The 24656-nt window shown below is 48.3% G+C and overlaps 1 protein-coding gene across 1 annotated transcript in view; it reads left to right on the top strand.

The window, feature by feature from the left end:
- Nucleotides 1–24656, top strand: part of DNMT1 (DNA methyltransferase 1) — a 425596-nt gene that overhangs the window by 193505 nt on the left and 207435 nt on the right. The window contains exon 18 of the mRNA XM_069604056.1: nucleotides 15898–16013. Coding sequence (XP_069460157.1) covers nucleotides 15898–16013 — 116 coding nt within the window. The remainder of the gene's footprint in view (nucleotides 1–15897; nucleotides 16014–24656) is intronic.

Raw genomic sequence — 24656 nt, 5'->3', positions numbered from 1 at the left:
AGTCCATACGAATTTGGAGTTTCAGCACAGCAGCAGGGCTTCACCGGACAAACCAACAGTCCCAGTTGCATCAGGCGTCTTAAAGGTCTTATTCGGATTCCTTCGTCCCGTGGTTGACTCTGCCTTCCAAGCCAAAAAGCCTCGCCTTTTATGCAAGTTTCTCCCATTCATACAAGCCTAGCTGTCAGTCACGCAGCAGGGTGGCTGTCCTTGCGGACAGCCAGCTGGCCATTCATCTAAGTGCATTCCTGTCTCCTAGGAGACTAAGCAAAGAGTTTCGGGCACCTACCTCACATCTTTCCCCCACTAGACACCTTGGAGCCAGAGACTGGCTTCACTCATGAATCCCGCCAAAGACAAAATGAACAAAGGGACCAAACCTGGTTTGGCGCACAATCTCAAGAAGGACTTTGCTATGAAGAAATGGATAAAGGCGCCAGGCCATTAAGACACTGCAGTAGTTAAAAGTAAACCACTGCCACCAGACATTAATTGTAGAAAGGGTAACATAAAAATGTTGCTTGAGAAACTAGACAGGGGATACTAAGTAACCCCTCCAGCACCCTAGTGTAAGATGGTGTGTGCAAGGTCTAGAACTTTATAAATGAAAGTCACTGCACTGCTCTTGGAAACAGTAGTTTATCCAAGAGAAAGGTATACTTTCCTGAGCCACTGCACTGAAGGTGCTGTGTGACAATGTTAAAAAGATGCCTATGGAGTTTGTCCGACTCCACAACCAAGAGTGTTCAAAAATCACAATAAAATGCGAGAGAGTGGAGGAAAAGGGTCACGCTCTCCAGTAAGAGTTCTGCAAAAGAGCTGGGGGTCTCTAAGGTAGAGGGGAATTGGCACATTTCTGAGAATTCTCCCTAACAATTCCTTAGGAATTCTGACCTTTGCTAGTTGAACCTATCCTGGCCTTCCTGTTGGACACTAGACTTGCCATTGAAAACACTCATGCTCCAAGAATAAGGGAAAGTTCTAAGGGAATGAGTGTTTAAAAGTGACTTACTAACAGTTACAAAAGTTATTGCTTACCTTTGTTATGTACTTCCATTCTGAAAAGTTTATGTAACCTCTTTCTTTAGAAACTGTTTCACCATTCTAACAGTAGATGTAAGGTTAGATTACTTGCCTGTAATTTTGGTTGTGCATTTTCCCAAAAGTAATGCTGTTTCACTTCACTATTCATGTTAGGATAAATGTGTCCCCAACTGTGTCTTGCTTCCCCCGACTTGCTGTTATCCTGTCCAGAATAAGTCTGCATTAGGTTTTACCTACCTAGTATAACCTGGAGTATTCTAACACTGGGTTTTGCTTTCCCTGGTCTGTTTTTAGACGGACACAAAGGCAGTCTTGGGTATAATACCTGCTCCAGTAAAATGTATTGGTTTCACTTGAGTAGAAGTGCAATCGTAAAATGTTTGTTATTGCGTCACTTTGTCTGTGAATGGCAAACTGTAATTGAATATTCTGATGCTTGCTAATCTGTTTAGAATCGCATGCTGTGCATGTAGCCTGACATCTAGTGGTAACCAGAGTATTGCATCTTGTCTTTCGAGGATCGAAAGGGTAGTGTACATGGGCGTGCCTGTGACACTATCCCTAACTTGACATTTAGTGTACCCAAAATCCATCACGTGCCAAATGGTACCTCATTGTTTTTTTCCGCTTCAGCTAGCAGGTCCTCTTGTGCAACGCTCTTAATAAAAAAAAAAAAAAAAAAATTGCAAAATTGCACTATGGTTATATTTCTCGACCTCGTTTTTCCTATCCCATTATCGCTGGGTGATTCCTGTACCACCGCCAACAGAACTAATATATGTCCCGTTCCCTGGTTTGTTCCTTTGGTTTTGTCATAATTAAACTCTTGAGCAATGGACAGGACACTGATTTTGCCCTTCCTGTAAGGGAAAGTTCCCATGGTAAGTCAAGCAGTCGGTGCAATAAGTGTTCCCATCGATCACGAGGGGCCCTGCAAGCTCCTTTGTCCTAAGACTGTTAAGGAGTGTTGTGTAAAGCGGTGGGTGTCTACCCAATCTCGCAGGCCAAGGGGTAACTCCCCAGCAACTGAGTGACTAGGATATTAGCGATGGCGAGGCTCCTTCGAACGCCATTGACCTTAGATCGGAGCGGTCTCACTCCGTGTCGTCTGTCCCTGATAGGCACGACAGTCCTGCTATGGGGAATGTACATACTGGTGACAGGAATGCACCTGTTACACCCACAAAGCACACCCCCCTGTTCTGCTTCAGCGGTTCAGTCAAAGCACGCCAATGGGTACATTGAATAGTTCACTGGTACCCACAAATCCCCATGATCAGCAGCCCTCCCTGCAATAGTGGCATGCATCCTGGCAGTCCAAGAGTAAGGGCGCTAGCAGCAAAAGCCACGCAGATGTCAAGATGCCTCGGAAGAAAGCGCTGATGCCGCTCAAGGACACGGTTGCACCGAAATCCACCGTGCAACTGCCTACATTCTAAACCCTTTCCTCTGACCCTGAGCATCAGCGATAGCATTGTGAAGATTGTTTCGGCAGTGAAGCAAAAACATCAGGCTAAAGGCATGTCAAAAGACATGTCGCAATGCGAGAAGAGTATTCAGAGTCCTCAGTCTTTAGCCAAGACTTGTTGGTTGAGAAATCTCGACATTCTAGGGAGGATCATCAGGAAGACGCCTTGCATTTCCTATACTCCTCTGGTTCCTCCTCATGGACACGAGAAGTTTGAGCAGTGCATGAACAGGCTGGACAAGTTTGTTGAATTTTCAGAAAGGTTTGCTCATAAAAGCCCTCGTGAAGAGAGACCTTATACGCCCATGGCCAAGTTTCAGAGGACTTTTGATGCATCCCATGAAGAGGACATTTATGACTTTACTGATGAAGTCCCTATGGATCCATCGTTACAGGAGGATCCCTTTGGTGAACCTGCTGATCCATACAGGGATAGGAAGACAGACAACCAGTTAATAACCAACCTTGGGCGTCCCTGACCCCTATGTATGGACTCCTTCCCTCCCGACCAGTCCGTCAGGCATCACCTGTTGGTGATCAGATGCCGCTTAACGCTTTCTTAAAGAAAGCAGCCGAACACTTCCAAATTGCCACGCAGGAGGCAGTGCCAGATTCAGACTGTTGGAGCAGCCTCCTGTCAGGCTATCCCATTATTGAATTCTATAAAGACACCTTGCTCCTTAGTCGTTAACGCCCGCTCAGACCAGGGCTGTTAATCCAAGAGTGGAGAAGCTTTTTTGCCCTTCTGCCACGGACCCTCCCTTTCCCCACCCCCTCTACATTAGGTGGGCACACCACTCTGGGTTCCCTAGGAGTTATGACCAGGAAGAGGGCATGTGTCCCCTTGTCCACAGGTGAGGCACCGCCTGATCAAGAATGCAAAAATGTATGCACTGGGGAAGGGTTACAACTGCTACAGCATACTCTACTCGCATAGCCAACACCACGCTGTTGGCTAGCTTCTCAGATGTTCAATGGAACCTGCTGCAGGAGGGCCTTCAAGAGCTCCCTAAACCTGTGCAGGCTTGCCTGCTTATGATTTGTATCTGACGGCAAGCAGGTGAACCACAATGTTAAGTACTTAAGACGCTGCTGAGGCAGCGGGAAGGACCTTAGCCCAGGTTACCCTACTAAAATGCACGCATGGTTGAAAAACACTGGGTTCAAGCCAGAAACCCAGGCAGCCTTAATTAACAAGTTGGTGGAGGACTCATCATGTTCGGCAAGGCTGTAGGTGCTGAAGACAGCAAAAAGGAACAAAAGACTGAAGACCTTGAACCAAATAACTCAAAAGCCTTTTCAGCAGAGGGGGAGAGGGGAGGGAGTGCTTGTTGCTCCTCTCGTGGGCAGTCCTATTCTCGCTCCTCACGAGTATGGTTCTAGAAACAATTGGTCCTCACGTCAGGGATCTAACGCCACCACCTTGTATCCACCTAGAGGACAATGCTGTGGGAAAGGAAGTGGTTATAATTCAACCCCCAGAGGCTCCGCAGGCTCAGGTCAGAAATGACTTTCAGATACTAGTCGTCTCCCATGCCTCCCTGGTTGTGGGACGTCTAACATCATTCCTGCATGCATGGGAGGAGATAGGACTAGTGGTGCTCAGGACCGTCGCCCATGGTTACTGTATAGAGTTCAGCTGACCACCTTGATTCAGACCTCAAGATCAAGATGCCTAATACCAAAACACTGAAGGATCCTGCTGCAAGAGGTCGAGATCCTGCAGGAAAAGGGCACCATAGAAGTCGTCCCTCTTAAAGGTAAACGAGGGGATTTATTCAGTGTACAAAATGATCTCACCATGCACCCTGTGCTAGACTTGAGCCCAGCAAACAAATTTGTCAAACCTCGTTTTGTATGGTCACACTGCAAGAAGTAATTCCTCTGACACAGGGATTTCATGACAACATTGGACATGAGATTCATACTTTAATATTTCAATGTTGCCGGCACACAGAAAATACCTAGGTTCATACACTCGGTTCAAAGTACTCCCCTTTGGCATTGCCTCAGCCACAAGGGTATTTACAAAGGTACTGGCAGTTGCAGCAGCACATCTGTGCAGGCAATCCATTCCAATGTATCCTTCCCTTTACGACTGGCTCATAACGTGGGACTCCTACGTAGCATGCCTGTCGAACACTCGCAAGACTATACTCTTCTGTCTGGGTTTCTCCATAAACAAGAAGAAATCCAGCCTAGACCCCAGTCAAGCAGTTTGGATAACTCTAATTCGGACAGACTGCCTTGTCTTCCCCTCCAACAAGAGTGTTCAAAACCTGCTGTTTCAGATCCCTCGGTATAGCCAGTCGAGAGGTGATGGTACGCAAGGCCATGCGACTGTTAGGAATGATGGCGTCCTTCATTTACTTGATTCCTCATGCACGTTTGCCCATGCGTCACATCCAAGAGTGGCTCAAGAGCCAGAGGTGTCGGGCCAGCGGACAGCAGGACAATCTAGTGGTTGTCTCAGCAGCCCTCTCTTCAGTGGTGGTCGAGGAGGAGGGGGGGGGGGGGTGAGCCTCTTGGCGGTAGCATCCAACAACATAAATCTGTTGGCCGTGTTCAAAGCACTGAAAGCCTTTCAGACAGTTGCAGGGGAAGACTGTCCTGATTCTCAGCCAGCACCACGGCCATGTACTACCTGAACAAACCAGGGGACACTCTCTCCATGGCTGTCCAAACTGTCCCAGAACATTTGGAAGTGGGCTCTCAAACACAAGATGTTCCTGTTGTCCCAACATGTACCAGGGGAACTCAATCTTCTGGTGGACATGCTCAGCAGATACTTCCCCCTGCCCGTAGAGTAGGAATGGCGACTACACAAAGACATCGTCCAACTTTTTCGCAGAATGAGATTTCCCAGAAACTGACTTGTTCGCAACTCTGGAGAACACTCAATGCCAAGATTACGCTGCCAGGTACCCCGGAACCGATCCAAGGGGGAGTCTGTGGTTAACATGGCCAGGGAAATGTATTTACGCCCAACCTAGTTCTCTCCTGATGGATGTCTCTCCAATGAAACTGCTTTGCCCAGAGGAGAAACACTTCACCCATGCCTGCAAACTGTATGTGGTGGCCTGGCTCCTGAGATCAGAGTTCGGGCACCTCCAACATCCTCAGATGCATGGACATACTTAGGCTGGCTATAAAACCTAACTAGCCCGATATTGCTACTCCAGTTAATGGTATCGCTTTGTCATCTGCAATTCCAGGTGCATCAATCCATTGACTGCTCACCTACCCTTACTGTTATACCTGACTCACTAGACTCAGGCCTGGTCTTTTAATTCCCTGAAGGTTCACTTGGCTGCACTCTCAGCCTACACTATGTCCCAATACAAGGTGTCATGGTGGAAGATAGTTATTAAGGCTTTCATGGAATGGGTTGAAAGTATTCATCCCCCATTTCTAAACCAGCTGGGTGGGACCTAAAGGTGGTATTGACTAGACTTATGGGGTCTCCTTTTGAGCCTATGCATAAAGCAAATCTTGAGCCTCTTACCTACAAGACCACTTTCCTAGTGGCTATCGCTTAAATAAGTCCGTGAACTACAGGCCCTTTCAGTTCTAGACCCTTTTGTTAGTTCAGAGATGGTGGTTCTGCGCACGCACCCTCGACTTGCGCCTAACTTCCATGTGAACCAGTCTATAGAACTGCTGACTTTTTTTCCAGAACCTCACGAACGTGGCAGAAAGAAGCCTACACACTAGATGTGCGCAGGTCTATCCTGTATTACCTGGAAAGAACTAAACCACTAACACAACCAGTTTTCCGTTTCAGTGGCACCTGGTAGAGAAGGGGATCCTGTCTCAATCTACCATTTCAAGGTGGATTGTCAATTGCATCACTGTTACTCTTGCTAAGAGAACTGCACTTCAAGCTTAGAGTACACTACTCTAGGCACTGGGGCTGCCATACATTCATTGCAAATGTTCCCCTAGAGTGCATTTGCTAAGCAGCAACCTGGCGTTCTGTACACCTTTACATAACACTATTGCCTAGACACTCCGTCTGATTCTCAGGTGGAACATGCAGTACTAAGACATCTTTTCACTACTGTTCCTTCTCACATCACACTGCCAACTCCTGGTACTGCTCGCTAGTCTATGCACAGCATGTGATTCTAAGCAGATTAACATGCATCAGAAGACGTGCATAATTTACCGTAATAGCATTTCTGATGATTTTATCTGCTTATATTCACATGCACCCACACTTCCTCCCCGCTCGGATGAGAGGAACATGGACTTACTAATTTCTCTTTTGTACTCGTGATGGTGATAAGGCTCCCTCACGGCAGAAAAATACAATCTGAAGGACCCCTTAACGCGTGATGGATTTTGGGTACACTACACGTCACGTTGGGGATAGCATTACAGACCAGATGCAATACTCGTGGTTACCACTAGATGGACTATATGCACAGTATGTGAATCGAAGATGCAATCAAATGCTATAGCGGTAAGTAATGCATGTCTTACACCCCCAAGGTCCAACTCCCCTAGAATAACTGTTATCCTGAATCAGAGCTATAGGTGTTTTACTGTTACTAGAATAGTGTTCCACTATTCACAAAGTATATTGTGGTTATGCGAAGTTTGTATGCAGTACCCTCTGGAGACCACTACAGTTTTGGTAGTGTGAGCAGCCAGTCTTAACGCCAGAGGGGAAAATGGTTGCTGGGGTGGAGTTAAAGATTCAGTTACAAGTATTCAAAAATGTACACAATGTTTCTTGCATACACAATGATTTTATCAGTCAGTTATAAAGCCTTCTTCAGAAGAGAGCAATAGAATAGTAACACAAATACACTTCAATACTGCAACATTCCTGTACTGAGTAAGAATGAAAACCCTCTGCATACACCTAGACTCATCCCTGAGTGCTGAAACCCATGCCAATCTGGTCTAAAAAAAACAGTACTACCTAAGGCTCTTAGAATATTCACCTCTACCTCGCTGAAAACGGCATTCTAGTCTGATCCTTCTTGTCAAGGGTTGATTACTGCAATACTCCTTGTTGGTGCTGACTAGAGCTTGCAGAAACTGGCATCCAAAATGATGCACTCTGTCTCATACGAAAAATTCCAAGAGATCACAGTACAGATAAGCATTACATTTGCTTCCAAAGCCAGAGTTAAATTTAAAGCAGTTACTATGGTGCATGAATGCCTCTATGGAGAAATTCCCGACTTCATGAAAAACCTAATGTCTTATTACAAGCCTTCCAGATCCCTGCGATCATTTAACCTGATGCAGGTAAACTGCCCAATTTTCAAATGAACAGACGTTTTGGGCATCCTTTGCCGTATGGCCTGCCATAATTTGGAATATGGTACCTTTAACCCTACGACAAACACCAGTCTAGGAAGTCACAAGACTTTTCTTAATCCCCCAGTGGTACCCCTCTCGCCAAGCTAATTGTCCTGTAATTTTGTTTACTGTGTATTTATTTGTGCCCACTGATGCCTGTGGGCTACAGCACGTTGTTGGGCTAGAATGTATGTATTGCACCACACTTGTCCTTGTTAGGTAACCCAACTTTTGGTATAGGCCTGTACTACACCACCAATACACATAGCCAAGTAACACTTATACTATAAGCATTCATTAAAAAGGGCAATGTATGTAATAAAATTTAAAATACTTTTCCAGAATCGACACAAAGCTAGAAGATATTATTCCTACACCCATAGGTGACTTCACTAACTAGGATAGTAATGGCATTTATATATCACTAGTACACTTTGTAGATTCTGAGTTTTGTATAAAGGTTAAGGGAAGGAAAAAGGTTCAACCAGTTCCCGGAGCATGTGAGCACTTAACTTCCAATGAAGTCTTGATAACCTTTCCCTGCAATAATAAATCACCTTTGAGGGACAGTAAGTATCAGTCTAATGGACTAGAAGAGTCTGGAGGACAGCCAGTCAATTGGAGCACAGTCTATGGAGCTGAGGCACATCTTGGATAGCAAAGTCTGCACAAAGATGGAGTTTGTTGAAAAAATCACTGTAGGTTACACTTGTGAAGGGTTGAGCTGAAAGCAACTCCATTAAAGTAGCTACTGCAAGTCGCAACTGAAGAGCAAAGCTAAAGACACTGAGGTAAGTACCCCAAGTCAGAACAGTACCTTTGGTTAGTGGGCCAGCTGGCTTCTGTCTGGTTGCAGCAATGCAGATCCTGGGTTCCTGGGCCTCGGTCGTGGGATCAAGAGGGAGGACGTCTGGGGATTCCTGTGGCAGCAATTGGGAGGTCAGCGGCAGCTACAGGCTCTTTTCTGATCATTGGCACCATGTGTTTCAGGGCGCAGAAAACCGCGCCACCAAGGCTCTTGGATGACAGTTGGGCTTCCTTCACTCCTTGAGTCCTGCACTCTGGTGAGGCGACTCGTGCTCTGGTCATCCTGCTTCTGGAGGGGTCCCAAAGACTCCTGGAGTTTCTGGGCGGATCACAAATGTTGGATTAGACTATGGATGTCTCGACCCCTGGCGCTCTGTTCCTGCAGCAGCAAAGTAGTACAGCCAGTCTGAGGATGGTCCAGTGGAGTTCGTCTCAGGGTTAGTTGGCCCACTAACCGAAGGGAAGTCCCTTCCGAAGCTTCTCTTGTCGATCTGAAGTTTCAACACAGCAGCAGGGCTTCACTGGGCAATTCAGAGGCCCAGGAGGATGCAGCAAGCTTTGTTCAGTTTCTTCGTCTTGGTGTTCTTCCCAGTGGAAGACTTTTCAGTCCCAAAACCCTCACAAGCAGGTTTCTTTCATGCACAGCCTGGATGTCACTCAAACAGCAGGGTAGAGGCCTTGCAAGGACAGCCAACCGATCAGTACTGGGTGCATTCAGGCATTCCTAAAGACAAAGGACGGGAGTTTCGAGGTGGATTTCAGTACTGAAGCCTGCCAAAGGCAAAACGAACAAAGGGCTCTTGGTGCGCAGAGTAAAATGCAGGAATTACCTCCCAAACCGAATGGCAAAAAAGAGGCCATTTTGACAAAATGGTCACCCATGGGTGCTATACTGCAATTAAGGATTCAGCCTGCGGTAGAAAAGCACAATCATAGGAAAATTAAACCACTGCCACCAGCAATTTAAAGTAGTGAGGGTAACCGAAAAAATGTCCCATAAGTAGATGGGAGAAGGGGTTACTAAGTAACTCCCCACATACAATGGTGTGCTGGTCCCATAAAGATAAAGTCGTCACTTTTTACTGGCACTTCTTGGGAACAGTAGTTGATACAAGAAAAGGTATTTAAACCTTATGAGAAATCAAATGGTTTTGAAGGTGCTGTCACCAGACAAAAAGTAGATGCCTATGGAGTTTGTCAGACTCCAAAAACAAAGGAAACACATAATCCATCAGGACAAAACGCATGAGTGGGCTCACTCCAGAGTTGAAATTAAAAAGTCCAGCAAAAGAGCCTGGGGTCTCTAAGGCTGAAGAATTAGCACAGAAATGAGAATTCTCCGTAACAGTGTTGTAAATGTACAAACACCAAAAATGTTCGGCTAGCAATTAAAATGGCTTGCACCCTTGGTGAAAGTAATGTGGCGAGCAGCCTTTCTCAAACCAATGTATGCTGATGAAATATCCATAGTAAATTGTAATTGGTTATTTATAATGTGCTTAATACCCTGAGCTTTCGTCTCGCAGATCTGGGGATCAAACCTGTTGCTCGGCATAGTCTTGCCCCTTAACTATCCTCCCGAGACTCGTAGGACAACATTAATGGGATTCTTGGGACTGGGAGCCTTATGGGCACACATACAAGGCAACAAGGGTTGCAGAAACATCAGTTGGCCCTCTTGGCCACCGAAGAGGTACGATTCCTCCCCACCCCTCCACCCCAAACTAATTGCTTTGGGCTCAGACTAATTTCCCTTGCTGCTAAATGTCTTGGGTTGAGATGTCCTTATTCTTTTCCATACACATTCTTGCTTTGCCTACATTCAGTAAAGACACTTCGGCGGGGATTGGGTCCTCCGACGTATTCCGTATCTGACAGGTAATGTGCACAGCTGTGCTGCTTCGGAAAATCATCTGCGTCGATGCGCTGTCCCCGAGGACCTCCGCCGACGTCACCTGATGTGATAAGTAGGATGCACGACGCCCATAGCCTCAGTTCTTTTTTTTTTTTTCGCGAACGTGTTCACTTTGTGAATCTCGGTACGCCTCGACTCGTTGGAGTTTGCTGTTTTCAATTCTTGGTTCGTTAAACCTGTTCGGTTTGTTGTGAAGACCTGTTCGTGGCGATATTTTCGTCTTCAACCCCGCGTCCGGGCTTCAAGAAATGCGGGGACTGTGGGTCCAAGATGTCGGTCACGGACTCGCACGACGCCTGCCTCGGGGAGGCCCACGATACGGACGACTGTCGACTGCCAGTCGCTCACGGCAAAGGCCTTGCGGGAACGCAAGAAGCTGTCTGTAGGCCGGGTGTCTAAGCCCCAGAAGTCGAGGTCTGCTGGGCTTTCGACGGATGACTCGAGGGGCGACGCTCCGCCTCATCGTCGGAAGTCCAGTGGGTCTCCTTCCAGGAGTCGGTCTCGCCACTCCTCCGCCTCTTCCAGGCATACCCGGAAGCGTCGGCATAGGTCACCTTCCGCGTCCTCTTCTGAGAACTCCGCCCGTCGGCGGGTCGCTTATCCCTCCATGCAAGCGACACCGGAGGAATGGGCTGCCATAGGGAAGCAGATGCTAGCGATTCTTGAATCGCAGGGCACCGGTCCGTCTGCACCTCCGAGTGGGGTCGGTCGGCACCGGTCGAGAGATGCTGCTCGTACGCCTTCGGGCTCGGGAGGTCGGCACGGCTCGCGGGAGGTCCCGAACGGACAAGGGTAGCCGTTCTCGCCATGCCCGTTCCAGGTCCCGGTCCTTGGCGCACTCGAGACCGTGTGATCCTGTGACGTCTTCGAAGAAGACGTTGACGCGTGTGGCGCCGAGGTCGTCAACTATTTCTCTCTAGGCTCCGTCTCCAAGGGGGTCGTCGGCGCCTAGGTTGTCGAGACACGCTCTGAGCTCCGGCTTCGAGGCCTGTGTCGCCGCCGATGCTGGCGGTGCAGCAGCTGACGCTGATTCGCTCGATGCCTTTTCTGTCGACGCCGACTCGTTCAGCGCCCTCGACGCCTTTCGAGGCGGTGGTGTCGGAGGGGACCCGTGGCACAGGGTTTGCCCCTAGAAAGGCTCTAAGGTCAGGCACTGCTTTGGTCCCCAGAGGTCTTCCTCTCCCCGCCTGGAGTACATTTCAGAGGGTGAAGGCTCTGATGGCGGCTTGGTTCCAGTTACGGATGAACTTATCTCGGGCCATAGTCAGTTTGATGACCTGCGGCAGTCGCTGCATGCCGCCAGTGGACTGGACACCTCTCCGGAGGTGGAGTTTTGTAGACCGGAGCCTGGCACTCATGCCGATTCTTCATATCTGTGCCTTATGTCTCGGGTCACCGAGTACTTGGGTTGGTCAGCTCCCCCAGGGGAGTTCGTTCAGGATGATCTCACGGACATCCTTGATCTCGGTTCCCCCCCCCCCCCACTGACCCGGTTTTGCCTTTTCATATGGCTCTGCAGAGAAGGGTGGCGGCTTGGACTGCTCCGGAGAGTCTCCTGGCAGTGGGCAAGTCTTTGTCGCTAAAATACAGTCCAGCCAGTAACGACCCCTGCTACTTGTCTAGGCACCCCACCCCGGAGAGTTTTGTGGTGCAGGCGGCTAAGGCCCCGGCAAAGCAGGCGTCTTATCCTACCATCCCTCTGGATAGGGACAAACGTTTTGACGGCTGGGCGAATAGTGTTCTTCGGGGGCAAGGGGGGGGGGGGTGTGTATGGCCCTTCAGGCGGCCAACTCCATATGTGCCTTTTCTCGTTTCACACACACTCTGTGGAACTGTATTGCATTAGCGGCTGGACATATTCCCGAAGGGGACGAACGGGATGGTTTCCTTGCTATGGTTCAGGATGGCAAGGATGCCATGTGAGGCCGTTCAGTCGGGTTTGGACTTGGCGGATCGTGTCAGCCGGTCCATGGTGGCGAGCCTTGTAATGCGCAGGTTTGCGTGTTTGCGGAAGTCTGGGTTCGCTCCTGATGTGCAGTCCCGGCTCCTCAACATGCCCTTTGACAGTGAACACCTTTTTGGCAGCAAGGCTGACGAGAGCCTTGAGAGGTTGCAGACCTCCAAAGCTGCAGCGAAGTCGTTGGGCGCTGCAGTCCGCTAACCTCCGCCTTTTCGTCCTAGGGGACAGCAATGGAGGAGCGGTTCCTTTTGCTATTACTCGTCCTTCAGTAAAGCGAGGAGAGCTAGCAGTCAAAGAGGCCATCGTAAGAGTGCCAGAGGTGGAAACAAAGGTACTCGAGGTGCCAAGGCTGCTCGGGCAGTTGCCTCTTTGCCCTCAGGCAACGCCGCAGCCGCTACCACTCAGGTCCCATGGTTCGCCGGTTGGGGGAAGGCTGGCGCAGCCTCTTGTAGAGTGGCAAGCCATTACTTCGGTTGTGTGGGTTCTGGAGATCATAACCCACAGCTACTGTCTTCCTTTTCGGCAGAGGCCTCACGACAATCCACCAGGGAACCTCTTTGAAGTGTCCGAATACACTCCTTGTGCAGGAAATTCAAGCCCTGCTGGAGAAAGGCGCCATAGAACTGGTGCCTGTAGCGGAGAGTAACAAGGGATGGTATTCCCCTTATTTTTTGATTTCGAAGAAAGATGGGGGATTGAGACCCATCATGGACTTGCGCGGATGAAACAAACTCCTCAGGAAGGACAAGTTCAAGATGGTGACTCTCGTCCTCCAGGCCCTTAAACTTCAGGACTGGTTGGTGTCTCTCGACCTCAAGGATGCTTACTTCCATGTGCCGATCCATCGCAAGCACAAGAAGTACCTGAGGTTCGCGGTTGGCGACTTGCACTTTCAGTTTCGGGAGGCTGTCGGTCCCTGTTCAGGTGCCGTCCTCGGTAGCCCGGGACCTTCTGTGGTGGGGTGTCGAGGGCAATCTGATGAAGGGAGGCCCCATTTTTGCTGCCCTGGCCGGAGGTGACGATCGTGACGGACGCATCCCTCACAGGATGGGGAGCTCATGCCAACGAGTTGAGTCAGCGGTCGTTGGTCTCCAGAGTCCAGACTCCATATCAATCTGTTGGAGCTGAAGGCCGTCAGGCTAGCCCTGAAGGCTTTTCTGCCGACTGTGTGCGGAAAGTGTCCTGATTGTAACGGACAACACAGTGGCCATGCACTACCTCAACAAAAAGGGGGGGGGGCAGGGTCACTTCCGCTGTGCAGGGAGGTGATGCAGCTCGAGTTCTGGGCCATCCAGCAGGAAGTTTCGATCTCGGCGGTTCATCTGGCTGGAGACGACAACGAGACAGACGCTCTGAGCAGACAGAGCACGATCTCTCACGAGTGGGAGCTGGCTCAGGAGATTCTCCTGGAGATCTTCGCCCTTTGGGGGACCCTTCAAGTGGATCTCTTCGCCTCCAGTGTCAACCGGAAGTGCGAAAGGTTTTTGTTAGCGGGAATTGCCTCCAAAAGGAGCCTTAGGAGACGCGTTTGTGGTGGAGTGGTCATTCCCACTGCTGTACGCGTTTCCTCCCGTCCCCGTCATCCCGCAAGTGCTGCGGAGGTTAATGCGGTTCGGTTCCCGGATGATCCTCATTGCTCCGGCGTGGGCCCAGAGGACGTGGTACCCGGACCTTCTAGACTTGTCCATCTGCCCTCCACGTCGTCTTCCCTACTGAGACGATCTGCTCTCCCGGGAGGGGGGGGGGGGGGGAAAGGTTCTCCATCCAGAGGTCAGATACCTCAATCTTCACGCTTGGCTTCTGAAAGGTTGAGGTATAAGGATTGGGACATCCCTGAAGACGTGATGGATGTGTTGCTCTCGGCCAGGCGGCTGGCAACAAAGTCTCTGTACCATTGCCGTTGGAGAAAGTTCTGCGACTGGTGCAGAGTTCAGAATGTGGGTCCTTTTGAATGTGACATTCCCATGGTTCTGTCTTTTTTGCTGTCTTTGGCCCACAGGGGCTTGCAAGTGGGGACCATTAAAGGTTACCTGGCGGCGCTGTCCATATTTAAGCGCTCGTCTGAAGAGTGTGCCTATTTTAAGATTCCTTTAATTCCGCAGGTTTTGAAAGGGCTCACTAATGTGTTCCCTCGTCACCTTTTTTGGTGCCAGGTTGGGATTTGAACCTTGTTAAGTTTCTTTTGGGTGCTCCGTTTGAGCCTTTACATTCTTGCCCTTTGAGGCCGTTAACTCTGAAAACTGCGAGCGGAAGTAACCGCAACCAAAAACAGAGTGAGTTACATGCACTTTCAGTTAAGCCACCCTTCACTGTGTTTCATAAGAACAGGGTTGTCCTTAGAGTTCGTCCTTCTTTTCTTCCGAAGGTGGTTTCGGAATTTTATTTGAGCCAGAAGGTTGTTCGTCCGGCGTTCTATCCTCCTCCACATCCTGGTAAGGAAGAGAGGCTCCATAGGCTTGATCCTAGGAGAGCGTTGAGCTTTGTTTCGCGCATGTCCCGGGTCAGAGTGGACGATCAACTTTTCATTGGTTACGCTGGAAAGCGTTTGGGACAAGCTGTGACGCAACAGACTGTCTCGTTGGATTATTTTAGTTATCTCCGAGTTACTGCTTGGCGGGTAAGGATCCTCCGGCTGGCTTGCGGGCCCATTCTACCAGGGGAGTGGCTGCGTCTACTGCCCTGCAGAGGGGAGTTCCTATTCGTCACATCTGTGATGCAGCCACCTGGGCTTCAGTACATACCTTTGTACGTCACTACTCCCTCGATTCCATCAGAGGGCAAGATCTGGCCTTTGGCAAGGCAGTTCTCTATTCCACAATGTGATTGGGCATGCTAAATTTGTATTCTAAATTCTTTCCCACCTCCTTGCTTGGTACTGCTTTAGGAGTCTGTCATAGATATGGAATACATCGGAGGACCCAATCCCCTCGAACAAGTTATTTTCTTACCTGGTAACGTTCTTTCGATGGGATGGTCCGACGTATTCCCTATCGCTCCCTCCCTGCCTTCCCCGCTGCAGAATTTCTTTTGCGATAGCAGCTTGCGTTCAGCAAGGCCTTGTGTCTGACTGGCAGAAAACTGGTGGCACACGTTCTGGGGAAAAAACTAACTGAGGCTATAGGTGGGGTCGGCGCATCGACGCAGACGCCAAAGATGTTCTGAAGCAGCGCAGCTGTGGACATTACCTGTCATAGATATGGAATACGTCGTCGGACCATCCCATCGAAAGAACGTTACCAGGTAAGAAAGTAACTTGTTCTTTAATATATCACCAAGACGCAACATCGTAAAAGTACATAGGCCAATGGAGCTAGATATTTGTGAGTAGTTTATGTAAGACTTTGTATGCACCACTAATTTTCTTAACTTTTCATATTTGTCTTTTAGACTGATTCAAAGAAAGAATATTACCAGAAAGTCTGTATCGATTCTGAAGTTTTGGAAGTTGGTGATTGTGTTTCAGTCAGCCCTGATGAACCATCCAAGCCAGTTTATTTGGCAAGGTTTGTTGAACTGCTTTCTAATTTTAACTACCCAATGTGCTAAAATGTACTAACTGGGCTCTTATCAATTTCAATTTTTTAACTTAATATTGTTGCACACTTCTTAATATCCTTGTGCAACTTCACTGTGAAGCATAGTGTTACATTGTGGCCAGGATTATAAAATTAATCCAGGCTAAAACCTACCTTAATCTATAACTGCAGCATTTTGCCTTTGCAACATAGATCTGGGCAAATGCCCTCTTGGAGCATATGGCCTTTCTGTAGTTCACTCGGCTTGCGTAGACCTAGTTTGTTTATGCGCACTGAACTTTAAAGATCTAGACCCTATCCCCAAGGCCCTTTATTTTAATGCTTTTTCCTGAATGCTGGCGCACCATTCTGGTGGTGAAGGGTCTAAGTACAGAGTCCTCAAACCCTGCCTGGAGTTTAGCTGGGATTGTTCTGCCATTACCTAGAGGCGCTGATGTGTGCTCTTCAATCAATCAGTTAAGTTCTTTGCTGGAAGGGATACTGGGACCTTGCGCTAGGCATGCCTCCGTTGAGTACTAATGTCAAGATTTGGTGTCTTGCAAGTGGATTTGGAGTAGTGTATGGCAAAGGTTTGATTGTGTGTAATTGGGTTTGTAGTGTGCTTGCACAATAGTTCCTGAATATTGGTACTGTTGGGTAAGAATGAGTGCAACTGGTGAGGACAACGCGACTTCAGCTTGCTATTAGATCACCCACCATGTAGGTCTGTATTACCAATGTTGGTAGTGTGACTGAGGAGCCAGGCTTATTTTAAGAGGGGTAATGTGAGCGTTAGAACTGAAATCAGTAAGTACAAGTAGCCAAGTAACACACACACGTATTAATGAGCATTCTTTAAAAAGCTTTTTCTACTAGTAACATTCAAAGTTTGGATTTATTTTTTGTAAAGCACAATACAAGTTAGTAAATACTTTATGCGAACACATTTTCCATTACACAGATGTGACTTCAGTTAAGGTCAGCATTGCACTTATTTTCAGTTATGGAGTTGTAAAGGAAGGAAAGGTTGGAATCTGATTTGGAACATACTTTCCACGTGTAAAACAATTGCAATCTCCCAAAGGCAGGCAGATTAACTTTTATCATATCAATAATGGTGTACACAATTATAACCTATGTGGGAACAATAACAGCTAAAGCCGGTAGGATTAGGGTTCCCTTAGGGAGCCAGGACATCCAATGGACAGTCAATAGTTCTTACGCACTTCTTAGGTAGTCTTGATAAAGTTAGTAAGTTCAGCAGAAATCACAGTAATTTAATTGAGCTACTTTGTAGAGAGCACAAGCTGGTCAGGCCAGTGCAGGACAGTTGATATCAACTCTAAAGTGGGACAAAAGCACTTCACAAGATAGAAAGCACAACTTGCGTCTAAAAGGTGAACACCCCCAAACCCCACAGTACCTGTGATTCGAATCAAGAATGTTCCATCTAGATTTCCTCATTGCTATAGCTTGGCAGACCTTTGTTCCTGGACCTTAGTTATGGTGATGAAAGGAAGGACTTCTGGTGGGCTCCTATGGAGAGTACTCTAAGAGGGACTCCTCAGCTACAGATTTATTGTTTCAGCGGCTCTTCAGTGTGTAGGCGCCTTTTCCTTGGTGTCCATTAAGAGAAATCTCCGGTTGGAAGAAGCTTGCTCCCTCAGTCCTGGACTCTGGATCAAGATTTCCTGTGTCTGTAGGGTCCTATAAGACGCTCACAATGATTTGACTGGATTCAGACTTAGGACTATGCACTAGTCGATGATCGCAGGACCCGTCATTGTGATTCTGCAGCTCAGGCACACCAAGTCTGGGGTTGTGCCAAATGGAGCTCGTCTTCAGGATAGTTGGTCCCACAGCCCAAGGGACGAAGTCGTACCATACAGGTCTTCCCAGTCGATACGAAAACTGGGTCAACACAGCTGCAGGGTTTCACTGGGTACTTCAGTCCAGGAGAGTGCTGCTGGCGTCTCGTCTGGTTGTTCCTCTGCAGTGGTCGACTCTGCCTCTAGTCCCAAAAACCTCACTTTTTATGCAATTTCCCATTGTCTATGCTGTGAATCGCACAGCAGGGTGGCTATCCTTTTAGGGCAGCCAGCTGGCCACTCACGACTGGTTTCACTCGGGCACACCTAGAGACAAAGGACTGGGATGTTTCGGGAGACTTCCTCATTGGCGCCTGGGCAGGCTTCAAGGGTGAAGCATGCCAAAGGCAAAACACACAAAGGACTCAAACCGGCATCAACTAACAGTAAAAGTCCACAACAAACTAACAGAAAATGGTCAGTCTGCAGTCATTTTGGGAAAATGGTCACCCATGGGTGGTTTCAGTATGCGGTAAAAATGCACACTGGTATTAAAAAATTAAACCACTCCACCAGCCATTTTAGGTAGGTTAGTGTAACAAAAAATGTTACATGTGAAGTCGGATGGGGAATTACGAAGTAACCCCCAGCACTCTACAGAGGGTGGCGTGTGCTGGCACCACAAAAGGAAAAGTAATATTTATAACGCTCCTATACACGTTTCAGGTGTATCATCTTACTATTCTTGGCAATGGTAGATCACCCAAGAAAATGTATTTAAACATTCAGAAGTCCAATTGACTTTTCAGTGGCACTGCACCCAAGGTGCTTTGTCACTAGGCAAAACGCAGATGCCTATGGAGTTTGAAATCCTAGTCGGCAAACAGTGACAAAGGTCCCACTCCCTCGAGTGGGAAGTCGCAAGCCCAAAGTCCAGCAAAAGAGCTAGGTGTTTCTAAGCTTTAAGGGAATTGGCACAGAAATGAACATTCTCCCGAAAAGGGTGTTTGGGGATCAAGGGAACTGTTCAGCATTAAAATGGATAATGAGCAATACTGTCCATATTAAATAAGCATGCACATTAAACCAAAAAAGCCAAAACAAAAACTATTACGATCAGCCAGAGATGCCAACTATTACTATTTGATACAAAAGGTACATATAATGACACCTTGGCTCTCGTTTAGCCTTGCACACTGCCTTTTTCCTGCAATGGGCCAATTTTACACCTCGAGTCGATAGATGTGCCACAAAAATGCCACAAAGGATTGTGCCACAATGTGCCATTTCATGCATCAAGGGCACCCAAAGGAGGGGAAGGTCTGACCGTAGCAAGTGAATAAAGACATGCCTTTGCATTGCCGTGCATCGTGGTCGCCATATATTAGGGAATGTCAGTTGCTTACCCGCATTCATTCCTGTCCTGAGGGGCCCTGCATTGAGTTTTTCTGCATTCTTCCACTTTGTCCTTGCTCCAGCTTCAGACACCGACCAGAGATCTGCTCGAATCTGCTAAATCTCATAAAGAATTGGTATACAGTGGGTGAGTTATAGCAACTTTTACCTGCCCCCCTAACTCCTTTAAAGGTTTTGCTAATTTTTTCTAACCTTTTGGCTTTGCCATGCTTGTTCACACAAGCACTACGAAAGTTGGGAACATGTTTGTTAGCTAGTTTAACTCTTCCCCTGACACTTGGAACTGTTCAGTGGACTGAGACCCTCCCTTCATTTTTTTTCCCACTAGACAAACTATGTGGAACCTTGCTGAACTTTTGGGCACAAGGCTCTGACAACTTGAGGTTGGGCTGACATCTAGTGGAAGCTGCAGAGTGCTCGTTTTTCGAAACTCAGACGTCAAGAGGGCGTGCCAGTAATACTAGCCCTAGTATGGCGTCCACTGTACCCATTGTGCTTCACGCGTCGGTGTCCCTCAGATTGATATTTTTCGCCATCATTGTATGACGCTGAAAGCAGACTTATTTCTAGCTATCATTTTATTAACAATTAGAGCTAGTTACTCTTACTATCCTTAGCCTGTTGTCTGGTTTAGCTTGGCAGAAGGAATGTTGTGATGTCATGTGGAGTGTTGTGTCCGAGCGTCGAATGCTTGAGTGAATGTTCCATGTTGGGCCGTTAGTCAGCAAGAGTCCTAGGTGATGGGCAGCATGTAATAAACCTATCAAGCTGACTTGAACTTGAGAGCTACTTCACTACATATCCATTATCCTATGATACATTCGGCTTCGAGGACAACTTTGTCGACTGCAGAACTCGCCTCAACAACCCTTTTCAGGCCGCTTTGGGCCTTGGCCCTCAGAGTAGGGAGAGTGGGGGTGGTTATCTTGTCACTGAGTGCATTTTATTCGCCAGGCTGCCTTCCCCTCAAAATGGAGAATACACCTTTTAAATGTTTCCCTCTGTGCAATACATTTCTCTAGATGCAGCCATGGATTTTGAGGGTTCCAACAGCAGTGTCTTTAGTGACGACAAACTGGATCCAACAGATATCCGCTTGCAAGCCCCTGACCCCATCAGGCAGGCTGGCAGCTCTGATCTGACAACCGGCGGCACGTCACACATTTTCCCACACTAAAATCACAACCCACGGTTGACTTCCAGGCCTCACATGGCATCAAGGGGAAGGTCTGACAGTTCCCTGTACTCTGGGCAATCGTGCTCGCCTCCCGACAGGCCCCAGAAATCGAGACCCGGTTCGGACGTTGTCTCTAACTACCAAGGCCATGCTGTTGGGCAAGATTGGATGCAGTAACCCTGTCGGAGACTACACCAGACTTGTCCTCTTGGCAATCCAGCTATTGGTAGAGGTCTGTACTACACAAGTTGGTTCCAGACTTATCTAAGAGGGGTAAGTGTGTGCTTTAGGTATGTAATATATTCACAATTACAAGTATTCAAATAACCTTTTATACTTGAGGTTTTCTAGTAAAATACATTTCTGATGCTTGTTAATCTGCTTTGAATCACGTGCTGTGCATATGGTCCGACATCCAGTGGTAACCGCAGAGTATTGCATCTTGTCTTTCGGGGCCGTCGGCATAGGCGTGTTTAACACTATCCCTATTGTGACGTGTGTAGTGCTCAAAATCCCTCACGTGCTGAGGTCCCTCGGATTGTTTTTTCCGCCCAGATAACTGGTGCCGCCAAATCATCGTAGCCTTTGTCGACGATTCGGCAACTAGCCAAAGTAGCATCGGAAGGTTTCGCAGCGGCGGTGGGTCTTATCCCGGTCCCAAGGTTGAGTCAATCCGCAGAAAGGTTTTTGGCGGATTGTATTCCCGATTCCAATGGGACTTGCGTAGATAGTCCAGACTCTCTCCGACACCCTTGGAGGTTTCCGTTGACGCCCAAGTGCAGAGAATGTTGCTTCTCCTCGCACCGGCCTGTTTGGGTCCTCTAAATGAACTACAGAAAAGTTTGAAGGTTGTATGGATCGGCTGGAGCAGATCATCCGCCCCAAAAAAAGCACGGGTAGACCCTAACCCTCAAGTTCAAGCAGATTCGTCTCAGGTTTTCCAACAAGACTTAATCCATATGGATACTTGGAGATCTATGATGCGGAAGGAGCAGTGTCCTTTCTCAAACTGAGGATCAACAGGACACTACAGACAACTGGGAGGAGACTCAGCAGGAAGGTGAAAACACTTGGACACAACACGATCGGGGCGCTGATATTTTGTGCCTGGATTCTACTCCGTCCACCTCGGCTCGCCAGACCTCCCCCCTGTGGATGACCAAATGGCTTTCAACTCCATGTTGAAAAAAGCGGCAGAATTCTTCAAAATTGCCACTCAAGAGGCGGTACCAGAGCAAGATTTCGTGGAGGATATTAAAGAGAACCCTACAGCGAGTCAATCCATCCCCCTCCTTAACTCTGTCCGGAGACGGGTAGCTCCATCTTTGGTCACACCTGCTCAGACACGGGTGGTGAACCCAAGTCGAAAAATTATTTCGGCCTTCTCCTAATGACCCTCTGTATATCAAAGGGCACGCCATCCCAGACTCACTGGTAGTGACTACCACTCGAAAGAGGGCAGGGGTACCCCTTGCCACGGGAGAATCCCCACCAGACAAGGAGTCTAAAAGGTTATGTCCTGGGCAAACGTGTCCCATCAGCAGCTGCATACACCATTCGGGTTGCTAATAATACATTATTAGCAAGCTATGCTGGTGCCCAATGGAACTTCAAGATGGCCTCAAGGAGGTTCCTGAACCCGCCAGAACAAAGCTTCTCGCCATTGTTTCAGAGGGAGAACTGGTTCACCAGAATGTGGTGAACACCCTGGACACTGCAGAAACAGCAGGCAGGTCTCTTGCACAAGGTACTCTTCTGAAAAGACACACGTGGCTGTGTACATCGGGCTTCAGACCTGAGACTCAGGCTTCCCTCATTAATAAACCCATTGAGGAGACTAACCTCTTCGGGAAAGCAGTTGATGAACTGTTGGAGATGGCCAAGAAGGAGCACGAGACTATTAGGTCTTTGCACCAGATTACTCAAAAACCCTCCTCCCAGAGGGTAATAATTCTCGGTCCTTTCGAGGGCAAGCCTGTGCCGGTCAGAACTATTTATTTTTAAAATTTGTTTATTGGCATTTGTGGTTATATGCATTACACATTTTCATTGGTCAGGCCTTTAGCTCAGGCTGACTGACTTACTTGCAGGTAACATGCCATTACATTCACAAAAGTTAACAACATTAATACAACATAAAAACATTAACTGTCTCCTTATGGGGGTTAGCTGGAGGTTAGTCCGTCTTCGGAGGGGGGGATGGGCGGTTGGCACGGCTTTGGGGGGGCCATCGGGAATCCTTCTGGGATGGCCTGGTTGACGGGGGGCCGTATTCCAATGTTTATTCGTTTCAGTGGGTCGGTAGGGTGTTCGAGTTCATTATTCAAGGGGGTTTATCATCGGAGGATCGAAATATTTTAGCCATAGTGTCTTTCCATGCCTCCAGTGCCGTGCTTGATTCTTCGGTGGATCTGGCTATGCTGTCCTCCCAGGCTTTGGTTTCAGCATTTGCCCACCTTTCCAGTTCGATGCGCCAGGCTTTACAGCTCGGACCCGCAGGTTTTTTCCATGCCATGGCGATGGTCCTCTTGGCTGTTATACACAACAGGTCCATCAATTTCACAGCATGTTTAAGTTTGGCTAGCCTGGGGTAGCTACCCAGGAGACATTCCGCTGGGGTCCATTTGTATCTCGTGACTTCAGCTACTTCGCAAGTCTGCTTCACTTTTGCCCAGAGAGTTTGTGTCTTAACGCAGTTCCATAGCATATGGATCAGATCTGCTCCTTCCGTCCCGCACCAGTTACACTGTGCTTGGTTGGTCTTATTAAACTTTGCTAGTTTTCTTGGAGTCAGGTAGGTGCGGTAGAGCACATTGATTTGTATTAATCGGAATCTCTGGTTCCTTGACACTTCCTTCGGGAACGACAGTGCCCTGAGCCATTCGTTGTCGGACATTTCCTGCCTCATGTCCATTTGCCAGCGGGCCCTCATTGCTTCGCTTCGAGGGTTGGGGATGTTGCGCATGATGCTGTATAACTGCGATACTACCTTCCCGCCATCGTTCAGGTTGTATATCAATGTCAGAAAGGGATCTGCCTCCGGTTCCTCGGGCCAGGTGGCCCATCTAGATCGGGCTATGTTCCGGAGCTTTTGGTACCACAAGAATTGTCCGGCGTGGATATCCTCCATCTCCCGTATTTCGGCAAATTCTCTAAATATGCCGTCCATGTAGAGGTCGCCCCAGGTGTATAGCCCTTTCCTTTCCCACGATCTGATGTTGTTCAGGTTAACGTGTGTTTCGCCCAGGCCAGCCAATATCGGCACTTCTTGGTAGTATGGTTGTTTCAGATGCTGGATCATCATAGCTCTGTGCCATATTCTCTTGCCTAGGTCTGCCAGGAATGGTGGTTTGCACATAAGGTTTTTAGGGGCCCAGATCAATTCTTTCAGCCGAAGCGGCTTTATCAGCCCTTGCAGCAGAGGGGACTCGGAAGTGACATCGTCTGCTAGCCATTTGGATACATGGCTCAGTTGGGCCGCCAGGTAGTATTTTTCTAAGTTTGGTAGTTGAATTCCGCCCTGCTCATACGGCAGGACCAGCGTAGATAAGGCCACCCGGTGTCTGCCGTTTCCCCACAGAAATTCCCTGATTATCGCGTCAAGGAGTCGGAAAAAGGGTTTTGTAATGTCGAAGTGCACGTTTTGAAATCCGTACAGGAATCTGGGGAGGATGATCATTTTAACTATTGAGGCCCTGCCTAGCATAGACAATGGGAGCTTTGCCCAGAATTTTATGGATTTCCTAAGTATGGGAACCGCTGCCTTCGTGTTATGCTCATGCATCAGCTCCGGGGTATGCATTACTTGGATCCCAAGGTAACGGAAAGCCGTTGCCGGTCAGAACTATAGCACGGGTAACTTCAACACAAATCAAGCGTCCAGAAACACTTACTACCCCGCAAGGGGTCAGAAACGCGGCAAAGGTAGAGGCAGAGGAGCCACAGCCTCTGGTCAGAAATGACCAAGTCCAGGTCCCCTCCCATGTCTCCCCGGTCGGGGGTGGGAGGGCAATTAACATTTTTCCTCAAGGCATGGGAGGGGATAACTTCCGACCAGTGGGTCTTAAAGATGGTCGCCCACGGTTATTGCATGAAATTCGCCCGACCTCCACAGTTCAGACCGCCGGGCTCACGGTGCCTTTCACTGGACCATCTGGAGATCCTGATACAAGAGGTGGAAAGGACGCCATAGAAGCCGTCCCTATTCAGGTAAACAGGGGTATTTATTCA

This window comes from Ambystoma mexicanum, chromosome 3q (assembly GCF_040938575.1).
Source record: "Ambystoma mexicanum isolate Mex_15411 chromosome 3q, UKY_AmexF1_1, whole genome shotgun sequence".
Taxonomy (NCBI): domain Eukaryota; kingdom Metazoa; phylum Chordata; class Amphibia; order Caudata; family Ambystomatidae; genus Ambystoma; species Ambystoma mexicanum.
Note: the sequence above shows the minus strand (reverse complement) of the source record. Positions and strands in the feature narration are given on the sequence as shown.